Genomic DNA, 14,060 nt, shown 5'->3' on the forward strand with positions numbered 1-14,060 from the left:
GGCGGAGACGCGACTTGGTGGAAGAGATGTCCGAATCGTGACTTTTGAGCTTTCGCTGTCTACTTTACCATATGTGGCACTAAATACGATAACGCACGCGACACAGACTCTGTAGGCACTCATGTGAAATGCTAGGAGTATTACCAGCGTGACCCACAGCTGTTAAGAAAGTGTGGCAAGGATGCGTGTTTCGCCTTGGGATCAGGAGAATACAGACCACTGGTGATCCGAACATGGTACGCACCGTCGTAGGAGCCTGTGACTCAATCTTCAAGATTGGTATATGTATCGATTATGAAGTGACTTTCATACACAACGACCTCGTCGTAAGAACCTCGGGAAGAAGCAGAAATTCGTCCAACCGTTGCACCACCTGGGTTTGCAGGTGTTCTCATAACTCATAACATCTATGCGACAATGTCTATAAAACAGCTCTTACACCAATACATGGTATTACCCACTCCCTTCGAAAGAAGTCCTTGAGTGTAAGGAAGACAGACGACAAATAGCTTGGAGCCAAATCCGTAACGATATCTCTTCCTCTTAGTCTCGCAGCAACACCACTAATGCTAGACACTGCAGAATCCGCCAATGCTGTTGCCAGGTATCCCAACGTCTCGTTTGTTTGGTTGTTCCAACTCTGCTCGTTCATGGTCTCGAGCCGTGGTAAAAACCATGTGGCATAGCCTGAGCCTCCTTGTGAAAAGGGTATATAGTTGAAGTCAACGAGACATCGTTGTGACCAGTAACACGAGGTAGAGAATAGAATGATCAGCAGTAGTGAGCAGTACACACACGGCCGATTGAGGAAGCATGTCAGGCCGAGGAGGATGGAGAAATGAACCGGTGATAGTGAGAGAGGTATAGGCAGTAAGAGAAGCGGGATGTAGCTGGTCTGGTCAGTGATGGTCTATTGTGGTGGAAGCCCGAATAGCCTACCTTCGCAAACAGTACATCATGATATTGTAGAGATAGAACGATGACTGAAACCGGCTGGTCCAGGAAAGTAATGCCAGTCAAGACAAACGAACTGGCATGGACGAGGTCAGGGTCTGTTGAGTGCAGTGAGTCTGTGCTGCTTCACAACTGCGCGTTGTGGTGCAGCAGAAACTGATTGTCGGCACATGGCAAGTGCGACCAGGCACGCCTATTACGTAGCCGAAGCGGAACGAAAGATGTCGCCGATGTGCACTAAGATCTCAAGCTAGCACGGACGGCAGAGCTTGGCTCTGAGCTCTGCTGCAATGACTTTAATCAGACATGGTGTGCTACGAAAACCTGACCGTCGAGAAGGAGCTTCTTGTGTGAAAGACGGCAACATAAAGATCACGAACATGTGTCAAAAGAGAAAGGAACATGCATGTTTGAGGTCATCGTTGATAGGCGAATTGGGTTAGGATCGCCACTTTGTCACCACTGAGCTCTCCTAGTAAGGTTTGCCTTGTACTTTTTCTGTCGTGATTCATTGCTCATTGCATCTCCGAATTCTTTTCACTTCCAATTCCATTCCCACAGCGTGTACTTGGGTAGAGCTCTATCCTCGCAGCTTTCGATATTTACCTGATTGGATCTTGATTGTGAAATTTCAAGCTCCAACTTGGTAATCGGTCGTACTACGCCAGTCGTATCACCACGCTGCATCTATCGACTGCTTCAAGGTCTGTGTCAGGATTCCAGTCGACTGTAAAATGTCTGCTCCCGACCCAAGTCTACAAGCGCTCTTAGCCAACTTGCGTCCACGATCGCAGGCTTCCACCTCCAACCATCCAGACGCGCATAATAGTCCTCGCGATGTATCCATGTCCTTAACTTCTACTTCAGCAGGACCTACCAGCCCACCTCCTCCTTTCTCTCCCACTCTGTTGTCAAGCCATCCTGGCTCTAATGCTGCGACGGCGCAAAACCTGCTGAACCTACTCAACTTCGGCAACGCCGCAGCTCAAGTTGCACCTGCCACAAGATCTGCTAGCGAATCAATCTCCCAAGGCTCCGCCAACCGACCTGGTCAAGAGAATACATTCACTGCTGCTGACCTACTACGACGTGCTGCAGCAACGAGCTCTGTCAGTAGAAGCACTTCAGTTGCAAATCCACAATCTCCAGGCCTTACTCCTCAGCAACCATCACGAGAAGTACCTGACGATGCAACTTCGGCACCTGCTGCTTCAACTTCCCTGGCACCTGCCTTTACCACAACTCATTCAGATGCTCCTCAGCCGCAACCTGCGCCTTCTAGCCAGGCAACTCAAAAGCCACTCTTTACCTACAAAAATCCGTTCGACGCTCTTCGAGCTTCCCGACCACATACACCACAGAAGCACCACCAACCGACTGTAGAGACCCCTCAACAGGAGACGCCGCAAAAGGAGCTTCCTCAAGAAGAGATACCACTACAATCAATAGAAGATCAGCCTACAGAAGAGATCCGAGATGATGTCATGCCAGACCGAGTGAAGCTGACACCCAAATCACGCGCTCCACAATTAGCCACTCCTGCACCGTCGAATGGGCTGGAGAAAGGTGATCAACTACCAGAAGAGAACCCAGCCACAAAACCGCAGGCCGAGTCGAAACCTACCCTTGACGTTGCTACCACTGAAGTGCCTGAACAAGCTGTTGTCGCAACCTCAGAAGATCCGATGGATGATACCGGAGGAAGCATGCCGCCCACGAACGGAATGCAACAGAGGGTAGTCCCTGTCTTGACTTTTCCGGTCAAAGCATTTGTCTCGATCACTTTAAATCTCCCATCCCCTGCATCTGCCTATGTTCGCGAGGATGGCATAATGGAAATTTCACGTCTGAAGAAAGAATTTGATCAGGTCGATCGTTCGTTAGCCGCTGCTTCCTCCAAATACATCACTTACGCATTAGTCAAGAACGGCGGTATGAGAATAATTCGTCAAGATGATGGGAAGGATCGGCAGATCTTTAAACACACTCACGATCGCATCTTCAACGTTGCTATTTGTACCAGCACTACGATAGCTCCTTCTACCGATCACCAAAGTGTCCTGGGTACTGGCGTAAGTGGTTCCGTGTATTATGCCACTCTCTGCAGACAGGGTTACGACATGTTCGACGCGGATGAGCTAGAGAGAGAAAGTCTAACATTCCCGGCATATCCTCAAACTGATGAGAATCCACAAGGCGGTGTCTTGAAGACTCGCACCAAGCGAAGCTCTCGTCATCCTGAATTCTTCGCTATCGGACGAGGCAAGACTATCAGTATCGTGTGGCCAGCAACCGTCATGAACTCCAATTATACTGTTGCAGAGGACAACAGAAGAGTCGACGTGGAAAAGTTCTTCGCAGAAAGACCTCTGCAAATCCTGACCGGTAAAGCTGGCAAGGATTTCACCTTCAGCGAAGATGATACAACCATCGTCTCTCTCGACAAGGTTGGTCGACTTCGATTTTGGGACATTCAAAGATTGGTCGATGAAGATAATGCCAGATCTGTCCACATTACTCCATACATAATCACCCAGCCTACATTGTCATTGGCAATCTCATCTCCTGCTGAGAAGCCGTGGCCAACATCAGTCCTGTTTGTCGATAAGAATCGACCTTATACCAAGGGTGGTGCTCTGCGCTACGTTCTAGTTGGGTTGCGGCAGAACCATACCCTGCAGCTGTGGGACATTGCCCTTGGCAAAGCCGTGCAAGAGCTAAACCTGCCTCGAGAAAACGACACAGACGCTATCTGCAGTGTTTCGTACCACCCACCAACAGGCATGATTACGGTTGGCCACCCCACCAGAAATTCTATCTTCTTCATACATCTCTCCGCACCTAGATATACGCTCAGCTCGAACCTATCTCAAGCCACATTCATTTCACGTGTCGCGGCTAAAGACCCTGATATTCCCAAGCCAGAGTCAACTGCTTGCATGAGCGGTATCCGGGAGATTTCATTCGCGGGACGTGGTCAACTACGCAGCGTGGAACTTCTGCCAGTCCACAAGCAAGTCGAGAATGTGCAAAGTGAACCGAATGACGCATTATTTGAGCTCTATGTTGCTCATTCTACAGGCGTGACGTGCCTGGTCATCAACAAGGAGGATCTTGGCCTAGACACTGACAATAAGCCAGTTCGGGCAACGAAAGCCCAGGAAGCAGGGCTACTCACCTTGAAAGACTTGAAGCTTGGTAGTGTTATTGAGGACGATGTTGGCGTTAAGAGCCCAGCACCAGAACCTGCACAACCTGTCAAAGTCGAACCCAAGAAAAAGCCCAAGGCAAAGAAGAATAAAGATCTACTGGACGAACCCACGAACGGTCTGGGACAACCTTCTGCGCAAGCTTCTGAGGTCATCGAGCCAGTAGCACAAGAGCCAATTTCGACAGAAACTACTGCTGTGGAACAGCCTTCAACTAAGAAAGACAAGAAGGACAAGAAGCAGAAACAAGACAAGCACGCAGACACATCACGAAAGCCTGAGACTTCAAGCTCTGCGATCGAGGAACCTGCACTACCACGCCAAGGAGAATCTACCTTGCCGCAGTCAGAATCACTCTCCATGAGTATTTCGGGCGATTGGCTGGATAAGGAGATGAAAAAGCTCGAAAATGGTGTCAGCACTGAGTTCAAGAAGGAACTGGATCTACTTTACCAAAATATCAAGACAGACCGTGCTTCCCAGGACCAAGCTTCTGCTTCTCGGCAAGAGGCTGTGCTGCGCGTAGTGTCGAATACTCTGAACACGAATGTGGAAAAGACTTTGACTCATATTCTTCGCACCCAGATGGAGCAGGTCGTTGTGCCGTCTGTTGTCCAAACTTTGTCCACCAGTATCGGCCAACAAATTACCCAAACAGTCGCTCAACACGTTAAGAAAGAGCTCGGCTCCGAATTGCCGGTTCAGATTGATCGAACCTTACAGTCTCAGCAAATGTTGACACGAATAGCTGATAGCATTTCTACGAGGATCAATGGCCAACTCGAACGAGAGATCAATCAGGCTATCAGTGGCACTGTTTCATCAAGCATGAAGGCTATAGCAACCAGTACAGCAGCCGAAGCTGTTTCAGTTGCAGAGACACGTATGGCAGATCAGGTTGCACACATGTCCAGACAACATGCCGCGTTCAGCGAGAAGATTGAGCAGCTGAATGGTGCTCTTCAAACTGTCACAACTACTTTGCAGAGCATGATGCAGGCTCAGACCACTTTCCAGTCACAAGTACTTGACGATCTTCGACAGGCACGAGCCCAAGAGCAGCTTCGTCCTGCTTCGCCAATGAATGCATCTACTGTACTCTCCCCATCTTCGAGCGTAAAGGCGTTGCCAGCACGCACGAAGAACAAGGCTGATCTGGAGATTGAAGAGATAGCCTCTCTGTTGGAGCAGCGTAAGTATGAAGAGGGCTCGATCAAGTGGCTTCAATCAGCTCAACCAGCCAAAGTCTTTGACGACTTGTTTGTACGATACACGCCTGATTATCTTACCACAGATGTCACTCCCCTAGTCGCGTTCTCTATCGGCGTTACCGTTGCGAACAACTTGGCGACCAACACTCAACGACGTCTGGAATGGATCGAGGCTGCTTTCCATGCTGTCGACTTCAGAGTAAGTACTCATTCCATCAAGTTGTATTTTTCGTTCAATAGCGCTAACAAAACATTGCAGGATAGAGAAATACTCGAGCTTAGAGCTCATGCACCATCACTGATTACTACTGTTGTTCAGAAGCTAGAGAACACATATGTTCAGCGTGCACAGGTTGACCCCCACGACGAAGTGATCAGGATTATTCCACCGCTCCTCAAGACGGCCAGAACTCTCCTCGCAGCCTTTGAGGCTATTGAAAGTGGAAGTATGCCGGAACTGACCTATGTGACTGGAGACGCAAGAGCTGTGGTTATGTGAACCAGAAGGAACAATCTGATGAGCCGAGGATTCCGAAGAGAGTGGTAGGGATGCGATAGCGAGAAAAGAGGTGTTGAGCATACTAAGAGCCCTGGGGTTCTTCTCATGGACATGAAGGTGAGGATGAGCTACAGGTAATTGTTCGCTTCTTGGTGAAGAGCACTTGAAGCAACAACCAGTATCTGTGACCTCGAGACGATTTGTGCTTTACATGTCTCACTTGACCTCAATCAAGCAATTTCGTCGTCGCAGCAGCTGAATATTACCGTACCATGAACACATTCACAATCAAAATCATATTTCTGAATTGCCTTATATCAGCTTACACGCAACAAACTCAGCTGCCAGTTATAATCATCCTTGACGCAGAAGTTTCCACCGAGTCAGGTAAGCTCCTGCCTTCCCACTCAACTGTCTTTGTCTCCCTTCACTAGCACGTTACGACCTTCACAACTACCGCCCTCTCACTGCTTCCCCACACTTACTAATGCCACTCGTTCTCAATCACTAGTAACCCTCATCCGAGCTTCTGCTTTCCGACTTTCACTCTCAATCTCAATCGAATGTGGGTCAGGACCTCGATTTTCCTGCTTGTTTGAAAGCTTGGCACAGCACTTGAACGCGTCCAGGTCGCGCTTTCCGTTGATGGCTGGGAATCTTGATAGCTGAATTTGTTCTTCGAGTTTGTGTCTGCGAGGAGCACGGTTGACAGGTGTAGCGGGCTGTGCTGTTGTGCACCATGGCTCCATCTTCTGCGATCGTGGCTGCTGGCACTACCGATAGCAATCATCCTGAGTTAATACGTGGATCTGTGACCAGTAGAAGACAATACTGGAACTACGTTTCACATCCGATCAATTTCGCTCTCCAACGCGGCACATGGAAACACTCCACTTATGGCCATCAGAAGGTGGACCGATTTGTCCTCAAGATAAAGCACCTCGATCGAGATGAGATTGTGGAAGTGCCTAGATGGCAAGTGTCCAGTATTCGGCTCGCCTTCGAGCAGCATCGGGATATTGCTTCAACATGTGGAAATTCTTATCTGGAATGGTTCGCTCAACTAATACACTACGGAGTCCGCGTACCGAAAGTCCTCAAACCCGAGAGCCTCGAACTTGTGACAGAGCTGTGCAAGCATAACCTAGCAAGACGTCTCCGGAGGGATACGCTGCGAGTGCCAGATCAGCTGTTGCGACTGGAAAAAAGCCTACGAGATGCCGTCTTGCTGAAAGAGCTTGGAGAACCTGGCTTACCTCCTGGACAAGGAAGGACAATCGGACGTTGTGAAAACTCTACAGACGATGACGGAAACACCCAGTTGAGCATTACTCAATCGATCTTCGCTCCCACCAACGACGTGGCTCAGATGCTTCTTCAGCAGATGAAACGTCTCGACGTGAAGTTCGATGGGCTGGTCGAGGACGTTCGAAAGACAGATTCATCCAAACCTAGTCGAGTGAACAGTACGCCTGCTGCGGCCACTCTAAGTGAAAACCAGCGTCGATTTCAGAGGCTTATCAACGACGAACCGTCCGCGCCTTCGCCATTGCCGCTAATATGTCAGAGAGCATTAGATCTGCCTCCTTGGCGCAGACCCACAACGCTCGCCCACAGCATTCACGAAGAAGAGGAAAATGACCAGAGAACGATGGATGTAACACCGAAGTCTTCCAGACAGCAAGATATCTTCAGCTTGCGTGCCACTGCATCCCTTGAGCCTGAAGCGCTTCCCTTGAGGACTCGAATAAAGCCAAGAACTAAGCTTCGAAAGTTTAACACTACCGCCGTCACGCAAAGCACTCAGTCTCTTCTACCTACTCAAGCCACTAGCACAGCCAGCCACCAGATGAGTTCTGCTCCCCGAAATTCCGGGACCAACATGGGGGATGATTGTAGTCCGAACACTGCAGCTTAGGCAGCTGCAGAAGAAGACCTTTCCATTGATATGAGATGGCCAGCTTGGCAAGCTGATGGGCCCAGAACACAGTCGTCCTCTCCCACCAGGCAAGTCGTGCCGCTGCATACAATGAATGAGAACGCAAAGAGCAAGAAGACCAAAGAGACAAAGAAGAGAAAGGAAAGAGAGCATGAAATCGAAAGAGCAGAAAGCGGACCTCCCACACGTGTGGCAGAAGCGACATCGAATCACCCTACACGAGCTAACCCTACAAAGGTCTTCGAGCATGCAGCCGCGCAAGAGCTCAAAGACTCCTCTATCACCGATACATCTACCAAGGTCCGCAAAAAGCCTAATAAGCAGAAAGAGAGAGCGCCTGAGCACACACCAGACAAAACCACATATCCTCAAAGTGCCGTCGACTCTTATGTTGCACAGGACATTACGCATGACAGGATGCCTATCGTCAACTCGAATTCCACAAGCCGGCCACAGGTCAAGCACAGATCATCGAAGAAGCGGCGTCACGCGGCAATTGCTGACGACGATCTGGAAACTCCTACCACCAGCATCGACGACAGTCAAGCCTCAGATCGTGCTAGTGCCAACAAGAAACAGAAGAAGGGCAAACAGAAAGCAACTCCAAATAACGACGACATTCTGGACACCGGCGCGATGATCGAAACCGGCGACCTTCTGCACCAGGTCACCGCAAAACCTGCTTCCCAACTCAGTCACAAAGATATAGATATGGCTGATGCTGCTGCTCCTCCTCAAGCAAGCACTCCTCTACCAGCAGTAAGTTTGATGCCTACCACCCCGATTCGCAGTGCCCTGAAACCCCCCAACTCACCCTCGAAATCAAGTGGCAAGTCCGTTAGATTTGCAGATCACTTTAACCATTACCACGTGATTCCTGCTCGAGATGTCTTCGATGACACGACTCTTCGAGACGAACCCGAAGAAGCATCGAAGAAGAAGTATCGTACTTTCAGTGAGCTAACCCGTGAAGAACAGGAACTCGAGCTCGACGAGTGGGAAGCCGAAGCGCACGACCTTTGTTCATAAGGAGTCAGGGAAAGCAACAATACTTGCCGTCGGGGCTCACAGCTCGCCATCGACATTTCCGGGCAATAATGTTCAGTCGACGAACCCGCCGGAATCGGCACAACAAACATTCATTCCCCAAGCATCTTCGACTTCGTGCTTCAACAACCATGGCGAACCCTCAAGAGGCAGTAGTCAACGCACGAACTCAGAAATCGCCGCCTCTTCTGCTGCTCTGACTTCCACGAAACACGGTGCCTGTGTCGTCGATCCAGTGACCTTGGCGCAAACCTCCACGGTAATTCCTCGCAATGGAGATAGATCTGGTCTCAGAGCTGAAGCAACTTCCGATGGCACAGGTGTGAATATTCCTGCATGGGAACGAAGATATCTGGATAGGTGGCGAGGCAGAACCAACACAACAGGCGGACGACACGCATATTTGCAGATGTACGATGTTTACCAATACCGGCACGGCTGCTCAGGTCTGATGGACCTGAACTACGGACATGTACTCGATGATGGTCTGGCAGCTGTATCGACTGCGTGCTTGGAAAAGAACATATCGTCGAACGGAGCAGAATAGTCCGGACAAGCTTTAGGACTTAACATGAAAACCAACCTGGCTCGTAGGGAGATTTATAGTCCAGTCGATCCACGAAGCGTGCGACCAGTAACGCCTCCTCTAGCCGAATGGGGAAGCACAAAGGATAGGGCTATTGATTTATCAACTCCTGAACCTAAACGCCTCGTCCAAGCAGACATCAAGAAAGAGGAGGACTCTGACGAGGATAGTCCGGCTACGTTGATAACGCTGCCGCCTACGACCCCAGCTCTGTCTCGATCGGGTCCTGCTCCTAGGCCAGAGAACCAGCCAGCTCGAGATGCTATAGACAGATACATCGCACGTCGGAACGCAGGACTGATACGCTATCCTGTCGCTGAACCAACACCTCGACCAGAAGCCGCATTCGCCCAATTCAAGACCATCCAAGATACCGCAAAAGCTCAAGTTCTGGATCCACTCAACAATTTGGCTTCTCCAACAGCAGCGTCGAGTGTTAGTCAAGAGCCCTCCTTGGCCAGGGTACTTCGCGACGATGCTCGTGCTCTGGGCACTCATACCTCTCGAGGCATCCGAAACCCTACCAGAGACGCTTTGTGGCAAAAGATGGCGGCTCATGCAAGCGCGTATGCACCGAACGCGAGGCCGTTCAACACACTGTTCGATGCACCGCGCGCTCCAGCTGGAGTGAGAGATTTACTCAATACACGTATCACGAGAATTCAACCGGCAAGTTATTCACGTTCCAATAGTGCTTACAACTCTTCTGTTAGATCACTAAGGCCAGAGAGAGGTCGTTACAGTCAATAAGGATGACGTGGCTGCTAGTACGCACGCTGAAGTCGATGTCTCAGAGCTGGCTCCGGTGTGGTCACCTATCTAAGACAGCTAGCTCGTGTACCGAGGATTTCGCAGAAGTTCTGAAATTAGTTTCTTGTTATCATCTGCTCCTTACAACAGTTATCAGGAAGCTTGAGCAAAAGTCATCGTGGGCTTCGAATTCAAGACTTTTTGGATCGTTAATGCATTCTATCAAAAGTCGTGCTACTGCGCTTCGTTATACGCATATTGTCTGCGGGACAAAGATGGAAAATCCGCAGTGCTACGTATCAGAGTCTGCGTTCATAGTCACAGTCTGTAGTCAAGTTGTTTCATGCACATTTTTACTCAACTAGCAAAATGACAGGTAGTTTCAGGCAAGCAAATTGTTAAACTCCACCGTCATTCTCACATGTGTCTGTTGACAGTGCTAGTTGTGTCTACTCATCTTCCAGATACTTGTTCCTACTTCCCCAAAGTTCGCTCTCATCCCAATGTAGTGAACACAGGTTTCCGTGCCCGTGTAGCTCATCTAACAACGCGTCTCCTCGCGCTCGTCCACTCCTCAAACCATCTTACCAGACCACCAATATAGTGGTAATCACCGGGCGCGTGAGCTAAATCAAACGATCCGTGAAGTAAGGTTGACGTACTTGATCACAACCTTGGCCTGACCGCCGTGTCATACAGCTACCTTGCGTGGGGCGCACGAGCCAGGCCGAAACAATGGTGCTTCGTTGTGCGTCAGATTAAACCCAGCTGGCGCGCCTTTGCGCCCTCCCATCGGGGAGCGAGCGGGAATGAGAAAGTCGAACAAGAAAAATCCTTCGCGGGTTGTACTGTGCTATTTGGGGAGTAGTGTCTTTGTGGTTTGACAGAGGGAGAGTGTGGGAGTGTGAGATGCGAGTGCCCCTTAATTTCTTTTTGGCATTAGCATTATCTCGTTGTCTTTTCTTCACAGAAGCAAGTTTCTGATAGTAGGTTTGAGGTATTGGATAGGAACAAGCTGCTGGCTTCGAGATCGGGGTTTTGATTCATCGTCCACTGATCGTGTTAGAAGGGGAATCACCTGTGATGACAACATCTACCCAAGGACATTCCTCTGGGCATAAAGATGCACAACGTGGGTGTAAGGATCCTTAGGAAATATTCGACGTGCACTTAAGTCAGATCGTGACTGGAGCTCATTCGTCATGGCTGTGTGGAAAGCGCGATGTAAACGACGAATTCCGCTCGTCAAATAAGGAGGGTAACCACACAACGTTTTGCTGTTGTGCTCAACACCGGCGATTGATACTCTGCCAACATCGTTAGCATGGTCGAAATGTGTTTACCGCCGAATTGACTTCGCGTGTTGGACGGCTGGTCACGATGATAAGTTGGGAAATGTGAAAGGAGCAGAGATGACTCGATTGGCACTAGCTCGGTGATTGGGAACGAGCATTATCTGGCCTGTGCCAGCGAACATCAGTTCATTAGCAACGTGGATACAATACCAGCCCGAAGACAAATTGCTCCAGGCTAGTTGAAACCCTCCGATGATGCAAGCAAACCAGAACAACCAGGATATCGACGACCCTCGCGCAGCGTCTAGGCTTGTGAGACGATATGCTTTAGTTGGAATCTCTCTTTGACACGTTGACCTCTCTTTTCATGATTCCGCAGTCTGCCTTTCCCTCGGAGACGGTATCATGATGTTTAAGAGAAACAGCAAGCCACGAAGGCTTTGAGTAGTAACAGGATGCAGCATCTTGAAACCAACAACGTGTTTCAGATCTGCGGCATTGACAGCTTGGCTCCGCTTACTTATCTACCCATACTAGTGCTTGGACACAGCATCCTGAAGAGCTTGTATCAATCGCAAGCGCACGTTGGTGTGAATGCTTTCTTAGGAAAAGGTTAGTCATGTCCAAGAGCTGGGAGTTGGCTCCGGACCGTACCAGGTGATGACTGACTTGTCTTTAGGGCTGCTTGTAGTCATTCAAGCCTTTGTGATAATGTGGATGTACTTCGATGGCGATGCTTTACCCGTCCACGTCCATGCAATTCGCCGATACTGGCTCAGTTCCAGCATTTGGGTTACATCACACGCTTTCTTACAGATTTCTTCATCTTGGCATCCTCCACTCTCACCGACCTCGTCCTCGCACATGATTGTCCCAACAGCAATACCTACGACCTTGCGGAGACTTATAGGAACAGAAATATAGAGAAATCAGAAGAAGCTTCACGTTGGTAAGCAAATCCAGAAAGTTGTCTTTCTTAGGTATGGCCGGCTGACTGCTTTCCCAGGTTCTATTGTGGCGGTCTGGCATCCACCTTGTTCTTCACGCCGATAATCAGCTTCTGTCACATCCACAAGAAGATCCCCAATCCACGACTGACCAAGAACATCCGGCTCATCATTCGACTTTGTGTCGTCGTCATCCTGGCATGTATACCACTGGCACATCATCTCACATCTCTTTCTCTCATCGGCATTACAACCTCTCTCTTCCTCCTCGTGCTTATCCTTGACATCTTCGGCAACTCTTGTCCTGGCGATCAGTTCTTCACTGGTGGCTGGGGCAGCAGTCCTGACACGCGATGTAAGTACACCGCTAGACTAGAGATGAGAAAGCAGAGGAGGGCAGAGCTGCAGAAGAAGTTGACAGCAGGCGAGAAGATCAAGTTGGAAGATACATTGCACAGGTCAAGGTCAGGAAGTATGGGAAGCGAGACTACGATGGATGTAGATGAGGAGTGGCATGATGGGCATTGGTAAGCAGGAAGGTATCAAGTAGGAGGAACACTTGTTATCAAGCTGTAAGGCAACGCCAATTGCTTGCAGCAAAGGGACATGAAACTGTATTGCAACTTCAGCGTCCGTGAGACGTTATCCCGCCAAGCCCGCCACAGCCCATATGTGTACTACCTGGTGAGTTTAGATTTCTGAGAAGGGGATTGATTCCCAGGTATCAGGCAGTGCATTGCATTTAACCTATGCCAATCACCCTGCTTATACTGGTAGGACAGGCGCTGCAACATCATATCCTGCACTGCAGTTTTACTTTCTGCTGGTCCTTGTAATTGATTTGACGATATTCAGCCTCACCAGGCCTGCAATGAGACGTCTGTGCACTACAATTTTAGTGTCCGCCAGCTCCTCAAGCAGAATTGGTTTGGCTTTGCTATACTCGTCATAATAGATAGTTTCAAGTCCGCAAATGCGTTTCCTTGCTGGTAGACTTGGAGCTGGTAAATGACAGTCTACTGAGAACAATGCTAACTAGATTTGTGGTATGGACGAAGAATATTATATTTGCAATCTCCTGCACTTGTCTGTGAATTTTGAAAACAACACCGCCTGATGTAGGTCAGCAAGGTTCTTCGAGAGTCGCCCTGCCCAATAAAATTGCTCGGAAAACCAGTCTCTATGGGAATAACCTTGAGTGCCGATCCGACGATTGAGGTAGCCATCAATTCGGTCAGAGCTTTAATGTGCCACCAAGGCTCTATTAACGAACTGCTCACTTTCCTCTTTGCCCCTGTTCATTTTGGACCAGCCCAGATAGGTCAAGCTAAGTCTTGATGTCTTTGTTGTTTGGTAGTTCAGATTGCCTGCCATGTTGATAGCAGCACTGGCCGAGACTATGTAGCATGAGCTTCGTGGTTCGACCGGAAACGAGGTCACGTGTACGCTGTCAACAGCGAATCAGACATAAGTGGTACGCGCAACCAACGCTGAGCCAGCCTGGCCATTTTCATCACTGCAACCTCGAGAGCTGTATCCGGTCTGCGCCATTATTCTCCCCAGTCAATGGGTGTCTAGTGAGCCTTGGCGCGGAACGATATCGCGTTGTGTCCGCTCAAAAAG

The 14,060-nt window shown here is 49.4% G+C and overlaps 4 protein-coding genes across 4 annotated transcripts; all 4 read left to right on the forward strand.

Moving 5' to 3' along the window:
• Nucleotides 1-1,688: 1,688 nt before the first annotated feature.
• Nucleotides 1,689-5,873, forward strand: LTR64_005076 (uncharacterized protein; the record flags this gene model as incomplete). The annotated part of the gene is made up of 2 exons (XM_064899418.1): nt 1,689-5,573; nt 5,634-5,873. 2 exons carry the CDS (start codon nt 1,689-1,691, stop codon nt 5,871-5,873), a joined length of 4,125 nt encoding a protein of 1,374 aa, XP_064755375.1.
• A 739-nt stretch (nt 5,874-6,612) lies between these two features.
• On the forward strand, nt 6,613-8,841 carry LTR64_005077 (uncharacterized protein; the record flags this gene model as incomplete). The annotated part of the gene is made up of 2 exons (XM_064899419.1): nt 6,613-7,771; nt 7,835-8,841. 2 exons carry the CDS (start codon nt 6,613-6,615, stop codon nt 8,839-8,841), a joined length of 2,166 nt encoding a protein of 721 aa, XP_064755376.1.
• A 589-nt stretch (nt 8,842-9,430) lies between these two features.
• On the forward strand, nt 9,431-10,268 carry LTR64_005078 (uncharacterized protein; the record flags this gene model as incomplete). The annotated part of the gene is made up of 2 exons (XM_064899420.1): nt 9,431-10,072; nt 10,173-10,268. The coding sequence occupies 2 exons, from the start codon at nt 9,431-9,433 to the stop codon at nt 10,266-10,268; spliced, it is 738 nt and encodes a 245-aa protein (XP_064755377.1).
• A 1,677-nt stretch (nt 10,269-11,945) lies between these two features.
• On the forward strand, nt 11,946-12,968 carry LTR64_005079 (uncharacterized protein; the record flags this gene model as incomplete). Its single annotated transcript, XM_064899421.1, has 3 exons — nt 11,946-12,102; nt 12,307-12,439; nt 12,497-12,968. 3 exons carry the CDS (start codon nt 11,946-11,948, stop codon nt 12,966-12,968), a joined length of 762 nt encoding a protein of 253 aa, XP_064755378.1.
• Between the last annotated feature and the right edge of the window lie 1,092 nt (nt 12,969-14,060).

Source organism: Lithohypha guttulata (assembly GCF_036872675.1).
Source record: "Lithohypha guttulata strain CCFEE 5908 chromosome Unknown scaffold_3, whole genome shotgun sequence".
Classification (NCBI taxonomy): domain Eukaryota; kingdom Fungi; phylum Ascomycota; class Eurotiomycetes; order Chaetothyriales; family Trichomeriaceae; genus Lithohypha; species Lithohypha guttulata.